The sequence below is a fragment of the Vipera berus genome, assembly GCF_964194415.1.
Source record: "Vipera berus genome assembly, chromosome: 1".
NCBI classification, from domain to species: domain Eukaryota; kingdom Metazoa; phylum Chordata; class Lepidosauria; order Squamata; family Viperidae; genus Vipera; species Vipera berus.
This window is the reverse complement of record NC_138202.1, coordinates 75502123-75518141: the sequence shown is the minus strand read 5'-3', so window position 1 is coordinate 75518141 and position 16019 is coordinate 75502123. Positions and strand designations below refer to the sequence as shown.

The 16019-nt window shown below is 40.3% G+C and overlaps 1 protein-coding gene across 1 annotated transcript in view; it reads right to left on the bottom strand.

The window, feature by feature from the left end:
• Positions 1–15784, bottom strand: part of MYBPC3 (myosin binding protein C3) — a gene marked incomplete at both ends in the record, with an annotated part of 90348 nt that extends 74564 nt beyond the window's left edge. Inside the window, 3 exon segments of the mRNA XM_081327249.1 lie at positions 3650–3784; positions 4944–5210; positions 15760–15784. Coding sequence (XP_081183375.1) covers positions 3650–3784; positions 4944–5210; positions 15760–15784 — 427 coding nt within the window.
• Between the last annotated feature and the right edge of the window lie 235 nt (positions 15785–16019).

Below are 16019 nucleotides of genomic sequence, written 5' to 3'. Positions count from 1 at the left end.
CTTTGGCAAAGAGCTTGGTTGTCAGGGCCCTTCAAAATACCAGTATGATGGGAACTGTTTGAATCTTGGGGAGAACTTAAGGGGGAATCTTGGGGAAAACCTTTGCCACAAATATAAAGCAGTGGTCCCCAACCTTTCCAGTTTGGTAGCCTGGTATGGCACGGTGTGTGTGTGTGTGTGTGTATGCGTGTGTGTGTGAGAGAGAGAGTTGCAGGTGCACATGCACGTGCACAGCTCCATTTGTGTGAGTGGTGGGAGCACACGCCCTCCAATCACATGAATGGAGCTTCACACGCAAGCAGAGGGTGCTTGAGTGGAGGGTGCTTATGCTCACACATGAAGCTCCACTCGTGCAAGAGGAGAGTGCTTGCCTGCAAAACTCCATTCGTGTGAATGGAGCTTCATGCGCGAATGCTAGTGCCCTTCCCTCGTACAAGTGGAGATTCGCACGCAAATACAAGCACCCTCCACTCATGTGAGTGGAACTTTGCGTGCATGCTTGTCCACCATTTACACGAATGGAGCTTTGTGTGCGCTTGCCCATTTCTCCATGGCCCAATTTTGAACAGGTTGTGGCATGGTAGTGGGCCATGGCCCAGTGGTTGGAGACCCCTGATATGAAGGATATAAGATAAACAAGATCCGTGCCATCACCATGCATGCCCTGCCAGTCTTCAGATACTCTGCCAATATAGTGAGCTAGCCAAAGAAGGACATAGAAGCTGTTGATGTGAAAACCTGAAAACTCATCATGAAGTAAGGAGGTTCCATGCCAAATCCAACACCCAGAAACTACAGTCTAGCTGGAAAGATGGCTGTAAATATGGTGGTCAGGATCTGGTGAATGTTAAAGCCCCTGTCCTGAATGAAATCTAGACCATTCATGAATACATCAGTAAGATGGCATTTTAAGATGAACTTGTGAGAGAATGCTTCAGGCAGCAGCAGACATGGGAGGAAGATCAAGCAGAGGAACTGTCATAGCAAGACAAGACCCTGCAGGAGATGTATTATTGACAGATTCCTGAGGTGGCAGACATTGGGAAATGTTACCAATGGCTAGAAAGCACTGGACTTAGACACCACTGAGGCACTTATCATAACAGCACAAGAACAGCCACTAAGCACCAGAGACAGTAGTCTATCACACTAGACAGGATCCAAGGTGCAGACTATGCAGAGAGACCTCAGAGACAGTCCAACACATAGTGGCAGGGTATAAAATACAGGTAGGAACAGCATATACTGAACAGCGCAAACAAGTAGCTAGAATTATGCATAGGAAGATCTAGCTCATGTTCTGTGCAGATGTTCCTATAATGCCAGGTTCTTATTTGTGCACCGCATATGAGCTTGATCTTCCTAAGTCAAGATGAGAGATCCCACAGAAGGTCATGGAGAATAAGAAAGTTCAGATGCCATGGGACTTCCAGATCCAGACAGACAAGCAGGTATTAGCCAATTAACCAGACAGTGTGGTAGTTGACAAGGATCAAAAGACAGAGGTAGTGATAGATGTAGCAGTGCCAAGTGACAGCAACATCAGGAAGAAAGAGTATGAGAAGCTGGAGAAGTATCAGAGCCTAAAGGAGGAACTGGAGAGGATGTGGAAAGTGAAGACCAAAATGGTTCCAGGGATGGTAGGAGCAATTGGAGCTGTGACACCACAAGATCCCAGGACCGACATCAGAGGTCTCTGTCCAGAAGCCTGCAGGGGGAGGGGCAGCTAAGATACTCCACAAAACTCTCAAACTCCGAGGCCTCTGATAGAGGACTTGAGATTGAGGAAGATACAAACCACCCACAAGAGTGAGAACCAAAACTTCAATCAACTTCACCATATTCTTTTGGTCCTGGTCTTAAGATTTGAGTCAGAGGAGGAAGAACCAGCTGTGTCTAAGAGCTTAGAAGCTCTTCCTCACTTGCACCTAACCACGCAACAAGCCATGTGTTTGTGGCTTAGCACTTTTTTTTGAAAGAGTTGTAAATGTATTGCAAAACTTGTGTTTAGCATTCTTCTGAATTAATGCTGCATGAAAGGTCAGCCTATATCAGGAAAGATTGCATTCTACAAGCTTGGTCACGCTTGTACTTGTCTTGGTGGCATTAGATTCCATTGCTATGTATATTGTTTATGCAACTAATCACAGATGCATGTTTTCCATGGTCAGCCACAGACTACTTCCAGAAGGTCAGAACTGGATCATTTGGCAACTCATTATCAGTGTTAACATTCCCCTCCAGCACTGTCTGAGAATCATATTTACTCTTTATCAATTGTTTCCTCCCATTTCCTCCCAAACCCCCTGTCAATGAGTTTATTTTTATACACAGCATTAGCCCTCTTTCAGAAAAGCACTAGACTCATATTTAGAAATGATCCACTGAGAGGCCACAGCTGCATAGGAGAGCTCCTTCCTGCTTCACTGTCTCCCATACCATTAGTTCCAGCCATTTGTTCCCTGGATAACTTGACAGGTAGTTAAAGAAATCATTCAGTCATTCACTTATAGTCAACTAATCCCAGCCTATGGTCAGTCAGGGGCCTGGTTGCTGGTTATCTTTCCTGTGGGAAGCTTGGTGGAAGGAGAAACAAAATCATGTAAATCCTTCAGTTGCTTTTCTTAACTTGCTGCTAATAATGAGTAAGGATAGCATCATTTCTGGCTTTGTTATTATGGTAGATATGGATCTGCAATTTATCCCAGCATAACATTTTGGTGGTTTAAAGACTGGCAAGGAGCTCTTAATGCAGCTGTCAGGCCACATGGACTCCTAAGACTGTTGGCAGTCAGGAGTCTGTTGAACCAAAAAACAGAAGACCAGAATCAGGACTTTCATTGAAACATTCATCTGAGCTCAGTAAGCTACTTGTATCCAAAACCACAATGTCTATCACTATCAAGCAAGAGGACATGGAAAAGAAGAACACAGCTACATTTATGCCAGTTCTGGTCTGTTAAAGCAAGGAGTAGAGTTTAAGTAGATGTGATGGTGGCAGATACTCAAAAGACCTGCATATAACAAAAGTGTTCATAGAAGTAAATTGATTACTAGAAACTAATCACAGTTGTACAATCACTTGCAATTTTGCTGTTGTGCCTTGTGATATCAGCTACAGGCAGATCAGCTTAAACAAGTATATAATTTGGCAAATTATCTGAAAGATCAGCAAGGACTAGACCTAAGAGATAGAACATCCAGATTTCATACCAAAAGCCCCCAGCAGTATATTTTGAATCTCTAAATTGTGTTCTTGTTTAAAATGTTACTAGTCGATGGAGGCAATATTAAACTAAACAGATTAGTGGCTTGGCCTGATATAATATTGTTTTGATATCCCCAAAGGGTGAAAAATAATAATTTTTCAGGCATAGGCATGAGAAAATAGTTAACCGAAATGTATGCACATTTTCTCATCAGAAACAAAGTTTTATAGTACACTGGTTGTATTTATTTTTATTCATTTATTCATCACATTTCTATACTGCCTGTCTTAGCTAGATGGGTATGTATATACTAAAGAACAAATAATAGGTAAAATAGTTTGTCAAGCCACATAATGTGGGTTTCTCTCTTTGTTGTCTGTAAATATTCATTTTCTTATCATTGGGATCAGGTTAATTTTCATGCCTGTTACTATTTTTACCTTCTGAGACTTTGCTATCATCTTTAGCATCTTTAGATTCAGCATTTGTAGGTCCAGTATCTGGTACAGTAAGTATATCTGAAAAAGTTGGCTGATCAGAAGAAACATCAGGAGGAGGAACCTCCACTGTCTTTTCTTAAAAAAAAAAAGACAACATAGGAGAATTGTTTTTAAACTTTACAGCACATTGTAGGAACATGACATTCTTCAGCAAAATTAAGATTATTTTTAATACTGAAAAATTAAAAAAATAAATGCGTCAAGAAGAATTTTCTAAGAGCAAGAGATATTCAGCTGTGGAACAGCCTGTCTTAGAGCTAGTAGTGGACTTCACTTCCATTCTTCACTGGAAGAATGTAAATGGAAGTTGGATGCTTTAATAGTAGGCTGGGTAGGGAACTGGATCAAATTATCTCCAAAATGCCTTCCCAAACCTACACTCTGCAATAATTTATGAACTTTTTTTTTGCAGAAGTGAATATTTTTTCACGTTTCATAAATTGAACTGTCTTTGGAAATTCTCAATCATCCTAGTCATGGTTGACCCAAAGGTGCTTTTTTCCAAAAGGCAACTGGACTTTCTTGTTTTTTTTCCTCTCAAAACCTTTCGCTTCTCATCCAAGAAACTTCTTCAGTTTTAATTGGCTGACGGGGAATTGGTGGATAAGTGAAACATTTTCAAAAGAAAAAAACAACAACCCAAGAATGTCCAGTTCCCTTTTGGAAAAAGTCCTTTGGGACTTTGTAAATTGAATTTTACAAATCCTCTTTCCCACCCCAAAGCTTCACTGTTTTGGATGGGGACCTAGGTAAGTGAGTTTTGAGGTGGGTTGCCCCTTCCCTCATCTAACCAAGAAAAAACTTTGCTTATTCAAATGCCTCGCAAATGCAGCAATGACTTATCTGCCTGTGGGAGGTTTGTGCTGAACCCCAACTATTGTCCTGTGGTCATGCCATTTAACCTAGTCGTGATTCCCAAATTAGATTTCAATTGCAAAAAAGAAATAGTTCAAATACAAGGGGAATACCACAGGTGTTTTTTTCCCCTTCCACATGGGTAGCATAGCTGTTTTTGGTTTATGGCAGGGATGTCTGCAGAGGCATCACACATAAAAAAAGGAACAGGGTTTCAATTGCATGTTCATGGCTAGCATCTTGTCCCCCCCTTGTTTTTACTTCTGCCTGGGAACATCCCTGTTTTGTTGGCTCTATAGTTTGTCTTAAATGTCTTCAAAGGAAAGTCATGTATTACAGCAATGAGGGATTGAAACAGTCACTTGGACTTCTGGTTTACCTGGCTCTGTCACTTTAAGTTCAAACTTGACCTTGGAACTTCCAGCAATGGCAGCATACGTAGCATCATCCTCTTTTCCAACATTATTAATGGTCAAGGAGTGCTTATTCCCCTCTGATTTGATAACATACTTCTCACTTGTGGCAAGTTCTACACCATTTTGCTGCCATTTCATCTTGATGCCAGTCTTCTCCGTCTCTGCTTCAAAAACAGCCGTGCCTCCTGCTGAGACATCTTTTGTCTTTGGTTTCTTGATGAAGGCTGAAACTAAAAAGATGGCAAACAAACTCTGAAAAGAACAAAATAGCCTATCCCAGGGGTCCCCAACCCCCCAGTCTGTGGACCTGCGCTGGTCTGCAGCTTGCCAGCAACCGGGTTGCACAAACAAGCAAAGGCCCATCCATGGGATGCAGGCAGCACACAAAACCACACACCCTCCATCGGTGGAAAAACCTCTCTCCAAAAACCTTTGGGTCCCTGGTGCCCAAAAGGCTGGGGCCCGCTGGTCTACTCTGTTTTCTAGTCCCTCTTCCTATATCACTTGCAATATTTTTTACAGGTGTTGACTTTCAGAACTGAAACAGATGATCACAAATTCTTTTATTCCATTTGGGGCCAGATTGAATATCCATTTTTAATATACCACTTTGATTCTAGCTCCATTTTACCTCAGCCACCTGTTGTTTAGGCAACCCACTGCTATGAACCATAAAACAGGAAGGCCGGTTTTATTTCCTTTCCAGTGAAATGCTTCATAAAATAGCCTCATTTTAATTTCATTTTTGTTCTCATGGAAAATTGACACTTTGGAGAAATATTGACTTCAAAATGGCTGGGAATATCCATTTTAGGAAAAGAAGGTCTCAATGGATTCTTCTCCTCAATCAACACATTAATTAATAATACTTTTAAAACTTTTCAGATTTCATAGAAGAAATGCAAATTAGCTATAAATGACAATACATAGGGTCAAAATAGACTATCTGTTTTTGGGGGGGTTGGGGAAAGATCTTTTATTTTGTTAATGCTGTTTTAGGGTTTATAGTTTAGTGCGTATGTTATAAATTGTGAAAAATCATTGATTTTTCTGCAGATGTAGTTGTGAAGGCAAAAATGGGCTTCATGGTTACAGCTGACCTTAGGATAAGAACTCAAGGTTCCTTTGCTGCCTTAATTCAAAGGGCATAATTGCCGAAACCCTCATATATGGGACTTTGGTGTTTTTTTCTCATTATTGACACATATATTTAAATGATTGTTCCAAAGGTGCTTTTTTTCCATCAGGCAACTGAACTTTCTTGTTTTTCTTTGAAGTTGTTTCACTTCTCATCCAGGAAGCTTCTTCAGCTCTGACTGGATGGTGGGGAATGGCAGGATTTATACTCCTTGAAGACAACTGGCCATTTGCATTCTTTTAGCAAGTTGTTGAAGCCCCTGGTGGCTTATCTGTATTGTCAGAGTCACCTGAGTACTAACAACACAGATAAGCCTCCAGGTGGCCTCAATGACTCGCTAAAAGAATGCAAATGACCAACTGTCTGCATGGCGTATAAATTTTTCCATTCCCCACCATCCAGTCAGAGCTGAAGAAGCTTTCTGGATGGAAAGTGGAACATCTTCAAAGAAAAACAAGAAAGTCCAGTTGCCTTGTGGAAAAACAAAAAAGCAGTTTTGTGACAACCATGACCTGGATGACTGAGAATCTCCATAGATATTTAGATGATTATGTGTAGAGTAACTTCACTTTGAACCTCTTGGATTCTGAAAAAAGAAGATGCGGGGTTTAAAAATAAACAGAAAACCTGGTCTGCGTTGAAGTCAGTACCAGCCTCTCTACATAATAACACATGATTTCACCAAAGGATTTCTGCAGACAAGTGCTTCTCTCTCTCTCTCTCTCTCTCTCTCTCTCTCTCTCTCTCTCTCTCTCTCTCTCTCTCTCTCTCTCTCTCTCTCTCTCTCTCTCTCTCTCTCTCTCTCTCTCTCTCTCTCTCTCTCTCTCTCTCTCTCTCTCTCTCTCTCTCTCTCTCTCCCCTGCCCTCCATCTATTACAGCAGGAAAATATATTTAAACAGAAAGCCAGCATCCTTGATATAGCTGTATTCAAAGTAAAATAATGACAGCTTATGCAAACTGCAAGACCAGATGGAAGTGGTCTATGCAATTATCAGAGAAGTAACAATAATGAGAAGGAGTAGGAAGTGATGACAGCCGTGAGAATAAAATTTGTACAGGGGGTGGGGTGGGATGGAGAATGCATACATTTTGACTGTATTCGCTGCTCTTGGAGGACACTCACTGAGACAATACATAGAAGAGTGGATCTTCCAACATTAAACAAATGTCATGTTGTAGGTAGCAAAAATTAAGTCCTGACATTTACATTATATCTAACAGGACTGGGTTACAGCATTCTTGGAAGCCAAGCCTGTTTGGGAAATGACTGCAAGACAAACACTGCTTGTCTTCTTCCTTCAAAGCATGAGGATGAAAAGACTTAGAGGGATAGCTTTGTAAAGCCAGCTGTTGTCACCCAGCCTTTTTAGCCTTTAAATCATCCATAAATACTTTAATGGTTTGTCAACAATGCCCTTTGAAGCAGCTTCTATCTTGTGCTCATGGCAATTTAAATCCAACCCTGCTAAGGAAAACCTGGTGGGGACATAATAATAATAATAATAATAATAATAATAATAATAATAATAATAATAATAATAATAATAATAATAATAATAATAATAATAATAATAATAATAATAATAATAATAATAATAATAATAATAATAATAATAAAAAATGGTGATGTTGGAAGGGACCTTGGCGGTCATCTAGTCCAACCCCCTGCTCAGGCAGGAAACCCTATAACATTTCAGACAAATGGCTGTCCAGTCTCTTCTTAAAAACTTCCAGCGTTGGAGCATTCACAGCTTCTGGAGGCAAGTTGTGCCACTGATTAATTGTTCTGTCAGGAAATTTCTCCTTAGTTCTAGGTTGCTTCTGTCTTTGGTTAGTTTCCATCTGTTGCTTCTTGTCCTGCCTTCAGGTGCTTTGGAGAATAGCTTGACTCCCTCTTCTTTGTGGCAGCCCCTGAGATATTGGAACATTGCTATCATGTCCTCTTCATTAAACTAGATATATCCAATTCCAGCAACCGTTCCTTATATGTTTTAGCTTCCAGTCCCCTAATCATCTTTGTTGCTCTTCTCTGTACTCTTTCTAGAGCCTCAACATCTTTTTTACATCGTGGTGACCAAAACTGGATGCAGTATTCCAAGTGTGCCCTTACCAAGGCATTGTAAAGTGGTATTAACACTTCATGTGATCTTGATTCTATCCGTCTGTTAATGCAGCCTAGTACTGTGTTGGCTTTTCTGGCAGATGCAGCACACTGCTGCCTCATATTTAAGTGATTGTCCACTAGGACTCTGAGATCCCTCTCACAGTTACTACTATTGAGCAAGGTACCACCTATACTGTACCTGTGCATTTGGTTTTTCTTGCCTAAATGTAGAACCTTACTTTTTTCACCCCTGAATTTCATTTTGTTAGATAGCGCCCAATGTTCAAGTTGTCAAGATCTCTCTGTATCTTAAACCTATCTAAGGTGTTGGCTATTCCTGCCAGTTTGGTGTCATTTGCAGATTTGATGAGTTCCCCATCTATTCCCTCATCCAAATAGTTGATGAAGATGTTGAAGAGCACTGGGTCCAGAACAGAGCCCTGGGGCACCCCACTACATACTTCCCTCCATGTAGATACAGTTCCATTGAGGATGACATGCTGAGTACAGCGGGCCAGCCAGCTATGAATTCATCTGGTGGTGATGCTATCTAACCCACATTTTTCTATCTTATCAAGTTGTGATTTACTTTATCAAATGCCTTACTGAAGTCTAAGTAAATTATATCCACAGCATTCCTCTGGTCCACTAATTTTGACGCCTTGTCAAAGAATGCAATAAGATTTGTCTGGTATGATCTGTTTTTTTTACAAACCCATGTTGGCTTTTGGTAATGACTTTGTTTGCCTCTAGGTGTTTGCTGATTCATTGCTTGATTATCTTTTCCAGAATCTTCCCAGGTATTGAGGTCAGGTTGATAGGTCTGTAGTTTCCTGGATCCATAATTAGTTTGGCAACATCTTAAAAGAGATCCAGGACAACTATCTCCTCCTACTGGACACTTCTTCTACTATTGTGCCTTCCCAAATTTCTGTTCAGGAAAGCAATGGTGTGTGTGTGTGTGTGTACATATGTATTTTATATAAATTAAATTTATATATGCTAATATTAATGCTTCAAAATGCAAGTAATGTGTGGGCACAACAATTACATTTAAATTAAAAATCCCCTTTTTGCCTTCCAGAAGGTCTTTACAGCTTCTGTTGCAATACTCTTGCATCAAGTGCACAACACTTAGGAACTTGTTTTATACGCAGAAAATTCAGCAGTGCAGATTTTTTGAAAATATATTTGAGTTTCCCTGACATTCCTATTTTCCCCTAGGCTTTGTTCTTTAAATAAGTCCTGGGGCTCCTGATTCTTTTTCTTATTAAAAAGAGAAGCCTAGAAAAAATAGGGATGTCAGAGAAAAAACAATAATTTAAAATAAAGCATTTTTTGTTGGTTTTGAATCCAGGACCATTGTGTGTATGGAACAAACCTTCTAACCGCTGTGCCAGTGAGAGGACTTCTTACGTGCACAGCAAAAGACTTCCTTCAAAAAAATAAAATAAAAAGAGCATTCATTCCTCTCTGAAGTAGCTGAGTAACCAGGGTAAGCCTCAGGAGAACATGCCCAGAGGTCATGTTGGTCATAGGAGAGAGATGATTAAAGAACACTGTTCTTTAATCAGTGTTCCTATCCTACAAAAATGGTTGCACAGGATAACATGAATAAACTCTCAATGACAAAATGCTGCTGGAATATTTCATCTTGTTTTTTGAACCATGATATGAGTAATGATGAGAGGGAGAGAGAGAGAGAGAAGGAGAGATGGAGGGGAAGAGAGAGATCTTCATTTAAGTCTATTAAGTCTATCAGATCTACTCTCTGATTTCTTCAATTTAGTCAAAGCTTGATCTCTCAGTAGCTTTTCAAATGTGCATTTGAGTAGGGCTGCTCCCCATTTTTCATGTATCACCAGAACAACTCTGGTCTGGGAGAAAGTTCCTTGCTGTTAGTTTCATATGTTGTACTCAGCACAGAGAGAGCACATAAAAATAATAATTTTCCTTAAAAAGGTAAAGGTTCCCCCGCACATGCGTGCTAGTCGTTTCCGACTCTAGGGGCCGGTGCTCATCTCCGTTTCAAAGCCGAAGAGCCAGCGCTTCTCCGAGGACGTCTCCGTGGTCATGTGGCCGGCATGACTAGACGCCAAAGGCGCACGGAACGCTGTTACATTCCCACCGTAGTGGTCCCTATTTTTCTACTTGCATTTTTTACGTGCTTTCGAACTGCTAGGTTAGCAGAAGCTGGGACGAGTAACAGGCGCTCACTCTGCTACGCGGCACTCGGGATTCGACCCGCCAAACTGCCGACCTTCTGATCAACAAGCTCAGCGTCCTAACCCACTGAGCCACCGCTGATTTCTAATATATTATCTTTCCTTCAACAAACATATTATCTTTCCTTCAACAAAGTACAGCAAATGGAAATGAGTTTGGTGTGTGCACATGGCAGCTTCAGCTGAATCGGTGAGAGAATTAGCCAGTGTTTTGCTCTGGAACTATATTTAAAGTGATTGTAAATTTCCTAGCTGTAAAGAGGAAAGGCCACTTGCTCCCTTAAGAGGCTTAGCTCTCTCTTGATTCCAAGTTGTGATGTCTTATAATCTTACATTTTTCTTCCGCTGGAGCAGCTGAAGCTATAAATTCCTGTGCAGTAACCTGAGCAAAAGATTGCCAGTAAGACATGCATGCCAAGCCTGCCTTTATAACCCTTTGTATATAATTGTTCCATACATCTGTTGTGACACAAGTCCACTAATGTGTAGAATAGTTATAATTATTTTGCCCTATTATTTACAGATTTGCATTTAAAAATAGGTTTACTACTGCTAAAGCTTTGTTATGCAGTTGTATACTCAAAGTTATGAAAAAGGGCATGGTGACTCAGTTCACAAAATCAGTTTAAACCAAGGGTCTTTAAACTTGGCCCTTTTATAACTTGTGGACTTCAGCTCCCAGAATTCCTCAGCCAGTGTGCCTGGCTGAGGAATTCTGGGAGTTGAAGTCCACAAGTCATAAGAGGGACAAGTTTGAAGACCCCTGGTTTAAACTATCTCATTGGAGTCTCCTCATTATACAGCAAATGCAATGCCCCCCTCCCCAGATCTATATAGCTTCTACTCTGACAGCATTTAAAAGACTATTAAAATTTTGGCTTTTCTCTTAGGCCTTGGGTTATGATGGGTGCCAAGGCTCTATATGCACCACCAAGACCTGTGGTAGTGCAGAGGAGAGCTGAGGTGGCACAGTGGTTAGAATGCAGTATTGCAGGCTATTTCTGCCAACTACCAGGAGTTCGATCCTGACTGGCTCAAAGTTGACTCATCCTTCCATCATTGGTAAAATGAGAACCCAGATTGTTGGGGGCAATATGCTCTCCCTGTAAACAGGGCTATAAAGCACTATGAAGTGGTATATAAGTCTAAGTGCTATTGCTACTGCTATTACTTTTTGATTTTACAGATTAATTAAGTATGGGTTTTTCCCCCCTCTTCTGGATATGCATTCTGTTTTCATTCTAATATGGTCTCAGATATGTCAGATGCCACCCTGAATCCAAGTAGTGTTTGAAAATACTGCTACAATTACTGCTGCTACTACTGCTACTGAAGGACACGGTGGCTTAGTGGGTTAGGACGCTGAGCTTGTCAATCAGAAGGTCGGCAGTTTGGCGGGTCGAATTCTGAGTGCCGCGTAACAGAGTGAGCACCTGTTACTTGTCCCAGCTTCTGCTAACCTAGCAGTTCGAAAGCACGTAAAAATGCAAGTAGAAAAATAGGGGCCACTACGGTGGGAAGGTAATAGCGTTCCGTGTGCTTTTGGCATCTAGTCATACCGGCCACATGACCATGGAGACGTCCTCGGACAAGCGCTGGCTCTTCGGCTTTGAAACAGAGATGAGCACCGGCCCCTAGAGTTGGAAACGACTAGCCCGCATGTGCAGGGGAACCTTTACCTTTACCCTACTACTGCTACTGCTGCTGCTACTACTAATGTTTCAGCTCCTACAATGCAAGTGATCTTGTAAAAAATGTGTTTGCCATTGCTTTTCCTAGTCCTATAGTCATCTCTCTTGTAGTTATCTTAGTCTCCCAAAGACCTTTTTGCCTCAGGGCAGAGACAAGTTTCGTTTCTGTGCATAAGTTGCAGTTTACTAAAAATCAGATGACCTTGCTACGTGCAGACAGACACCCGTTGGAACACGTACAAGAAAGTAACACATACAAGATAGTTACAAGAACAAAGACATTCCATACAGATATGTAGCTGATTTATAACCTTAAGATAATTGCTTAGTGCATGGCTGAGATGTAACCATTCGTAACCTTAAGATAACTGCTTTATGGATAGCTGAAATGTTAACGCTTAGATAATTACTTGTTGCTGATCCTTGCCTCAAGTTATGCTTTATTGCTTCCTTGTCCTTCTCTGTTAGCATTTGTATACGATAGGTTATGCTTTATTGTTTCCTGTGATGACCTTTGCCCTCTTCATTAGCAGTTGTATGCAATGAGCTATGACCTCACATATGTTAATTCCTCATGTGTACTTCCCCCTCCCTGGTGAAACTGCCCAATAAAAGAGGGAGGTGCAAAGCTGTTCGGGGGGGAAAACCATCCACCCCCGGGCACTCTGTGCTCTCTCACCTTGAACAAACTTGTGTTGGTGCCTCAGTTTGTCCTAGGATTCTGTCTCTGCGCTATCGCAGTTCCCAAGTGTGACCGTTGGAACGTCCGGCACACTGGGTCGGTGGCAAAGGGCTAAATCCTTCCCTATTCAAGGTGTTCACCCTTGCGAGGGTCCCTCTAAATTCTCACCCCTGTTACGGGGCTCTAAGAGTTGAGGCCAGAACCCTGACCGGTCGCTCATCGCAACACTCTCTCACTTATATTTAGCAAATGTTTTTTCTCCCAGAAGTTCATAGGCTCTTGCCGAATACAACTTAATGCTCACATTTTGTGTACGTGCACAGCTCCCACATAATTGTAAATTGTGCATTACTTTCTTTCCTGCTTCTCCATTTTGATTCTGTAATTGTTCCAGATATAATGAACAATTAGAAGTGTAATCAAATTATCAGTTCCAATATCCATAGCTATAACCATATAGATAGCCACCTAGAGTTCCTGGAAATAAGCATTTAAATTTACTATCTTCATTATATCTTTTTGTTCTGACATGAAGACAGTCTAACCCAGGGGTGTCAAACTCTCAATGTCACATGATGTGTTGTGACGTATTGCAACTTTTTCCCCCATTGCCAGCAATGCGGTGGGCGCGGTTTCGGCCTGACACATCTGGCAGTTTGACACCCCTGGTCTAATATGTAAATAAGCTCTGCTCCATAGCAATAAAATCAAAAGTAGTCAGTATCCTGAAAAACAAAACAAAATAAAATCCAAAACTATTTCAGAAGGCTATCAACATTACTAAAGTCTCTTCTGAACCCAAATCCTAGCAGTGGTTATTGAGGTGTGTGGTAGAGAAATTTCTGAGAAATGGTGCAGGAACCTGTGGATGTCATTGAACATGGAAGTGGTTTACCATTGTCTTCTGGGACTTCTTTTGGCCTTTGACTTTAGTCTACAGCTTTGGTATTTCCCCAGAGATCTCCTTTTCAAATGCTGATCTTGGTTCTCTTCCCAGCCCAAACAAGATCTTCCAGATGTTTCCATTGTTAGCATTGCTAAGGCTTAATTAGGACCCCATAACAACTAAAGACACAAGCTATATTTCATGAAGGTTATTCGGTCTTTTTATAGACCTCCAGTCATACAGATGAATTCAACAAGAGTGTCATACCCGTAACATTAATTTTATTTACATCTAATTCCCCCGCTTAGTCTCCAATTAACAGCATCATGCCATATGCTCCACTCCTTTTGCAACATGCATAGAAAAAGGATAGGGCTTGCATATCACCGTGTAATTCTCCCTATCTTCCTCTACAGATACAGTTACCAACATATATGGAAATGTACCTAATTTGGGCTTTCTTCCTATAAAATTCTATTTCTAATAACTAGACTCATTTATGTATATCTGTAATTGCATTCTTCTTAGAAATCAATTACTTTAGTGTGTTCTTTTAGGATTTATCACTAAAACCAAAGAAGAAGGACACCACAATGGAAGAGTCTTAGAGAATGCATGAATTCTGGGAGTTGAAGTCCACAAGTCATAAAAGGGCCAAGTTTTAAGACCCCTGTTCTAATCTAATCATAGGTTAGATTTTCTAGGAAACATATCCAAAGAAACCATTTTTCTCCTTCAGGTCAGTTGTGTCCAATTAGCCCTAACCAAAGGGGCCTACATAAATTTTTTATACTATTATAAACAGTTATTTAAGCAAATTATATCTATCCAGTATCAATTGAGGAAAGTAGAATATTGTGATAATCCATGTATGTGGGTCAGGGCTGGATTAAGGCCAAACGATGCCCTAATAGTGGACAACAGTGCTTCTCAGCTCTTTCATTGCCTAACTGACAAGACATTAAAATTCAATAATTGCTGAAAACTTGAGCATGGCAATGAACAGTTAAGTACATAATAACTAGAGGGAAAGATCCCTCTTTGAAGTCCCCCTTTCCTTGGTGTCCTAAGCATGTGCTAACATTGCTTAATGGTAATTTAAAAGCAAAATATCTGAGGCAGATATTTTGATGTGATGTGCATCTAGTGACCTGGCATACAAAAATTGCAGTAACAAATGAATGCTGTGTCTTAGAAGAGATATGTGAATTGGGAAAACAAACATACAACAATATGGGTAAAAATTATCTTTTAAATCAAGTAGCAGATACCAGATTATCAATCCTCAATTTAATAGGAATTGTAAAAGAGAAAAAGGTCTAGGACTAATTTTATATCCCTGCGAATACACTGGAATGAGTAAATTGCATCTAACATTGGACCCATTCTCCAATATCTTGTCTCGAAATGTAGCATTCAATATTATATGATCTTAAGTAAGACCATTAAAGAAGGTTTAAATTTCAGGAATGTTTTTGAAAGTGCAGACATTTAACAAGGAAATAGTGTGGCTTGGCTTTTTTTCATTTTAATTTAAATAGTCTTTAAGAAAAGGTATCAAAATAGCTTTTCTGGATGAAAGCTCTCATATCTCATATTTCAAAGGAGAAGGGAAAACATTATTTATGGATTTCTGTCACTGCAAGGATTAATCTTATTGAGCAAAACTACATCTTAAATAAAGTACCTCATTTTCTCATCTCCCTATAAACTTATATTTGCATGGAAGATCAGGTCAAAAATAAATAACCAATGGGAGTCACATCTCCCAGAAAAATTCCAGAGGAAAATCACAAGGTGCAATTTGAAGGGGACAAAGAAATAAAGAATTTATAGCCTCCCTCTATTTTAAATTAACCAATCCACTTTATTTTAATTATCCTTTAATTACATTTTAATTAAATACATGTTTGCCTACTTCAAAGCTGGTTATTTTTTCTCTCCAGTATGCTTATTGTTAATTATCTTATTTCACTATATAATGAAGAGACCTGCTCCATCTCTACATTTATTCAAGTAACATTCTTTTGTTCCATCTCCAGTTATCCTTACCTGGTTTCTTTGTAGGTTCTGGCATCTTCTGTTTGGCTTGTGATTTGAAAGGACCCTTTCACTGAGTGGCACTGCAAGAAGACTGAAGGGCTCCCAAGATCCCACTTCAAGAAATAGAAGCCCCCTCCTGCTCCTCCCTCTTGTTCCCCTTCTGTTGTCAGCATCACCACCTTATCAACAGTACAGAGGCACTTGACAAAATTCCTCTGCCAGGATAAATATAGCCGAGTTCCATGTGTCAGAGAGTGTGAACCATCCAA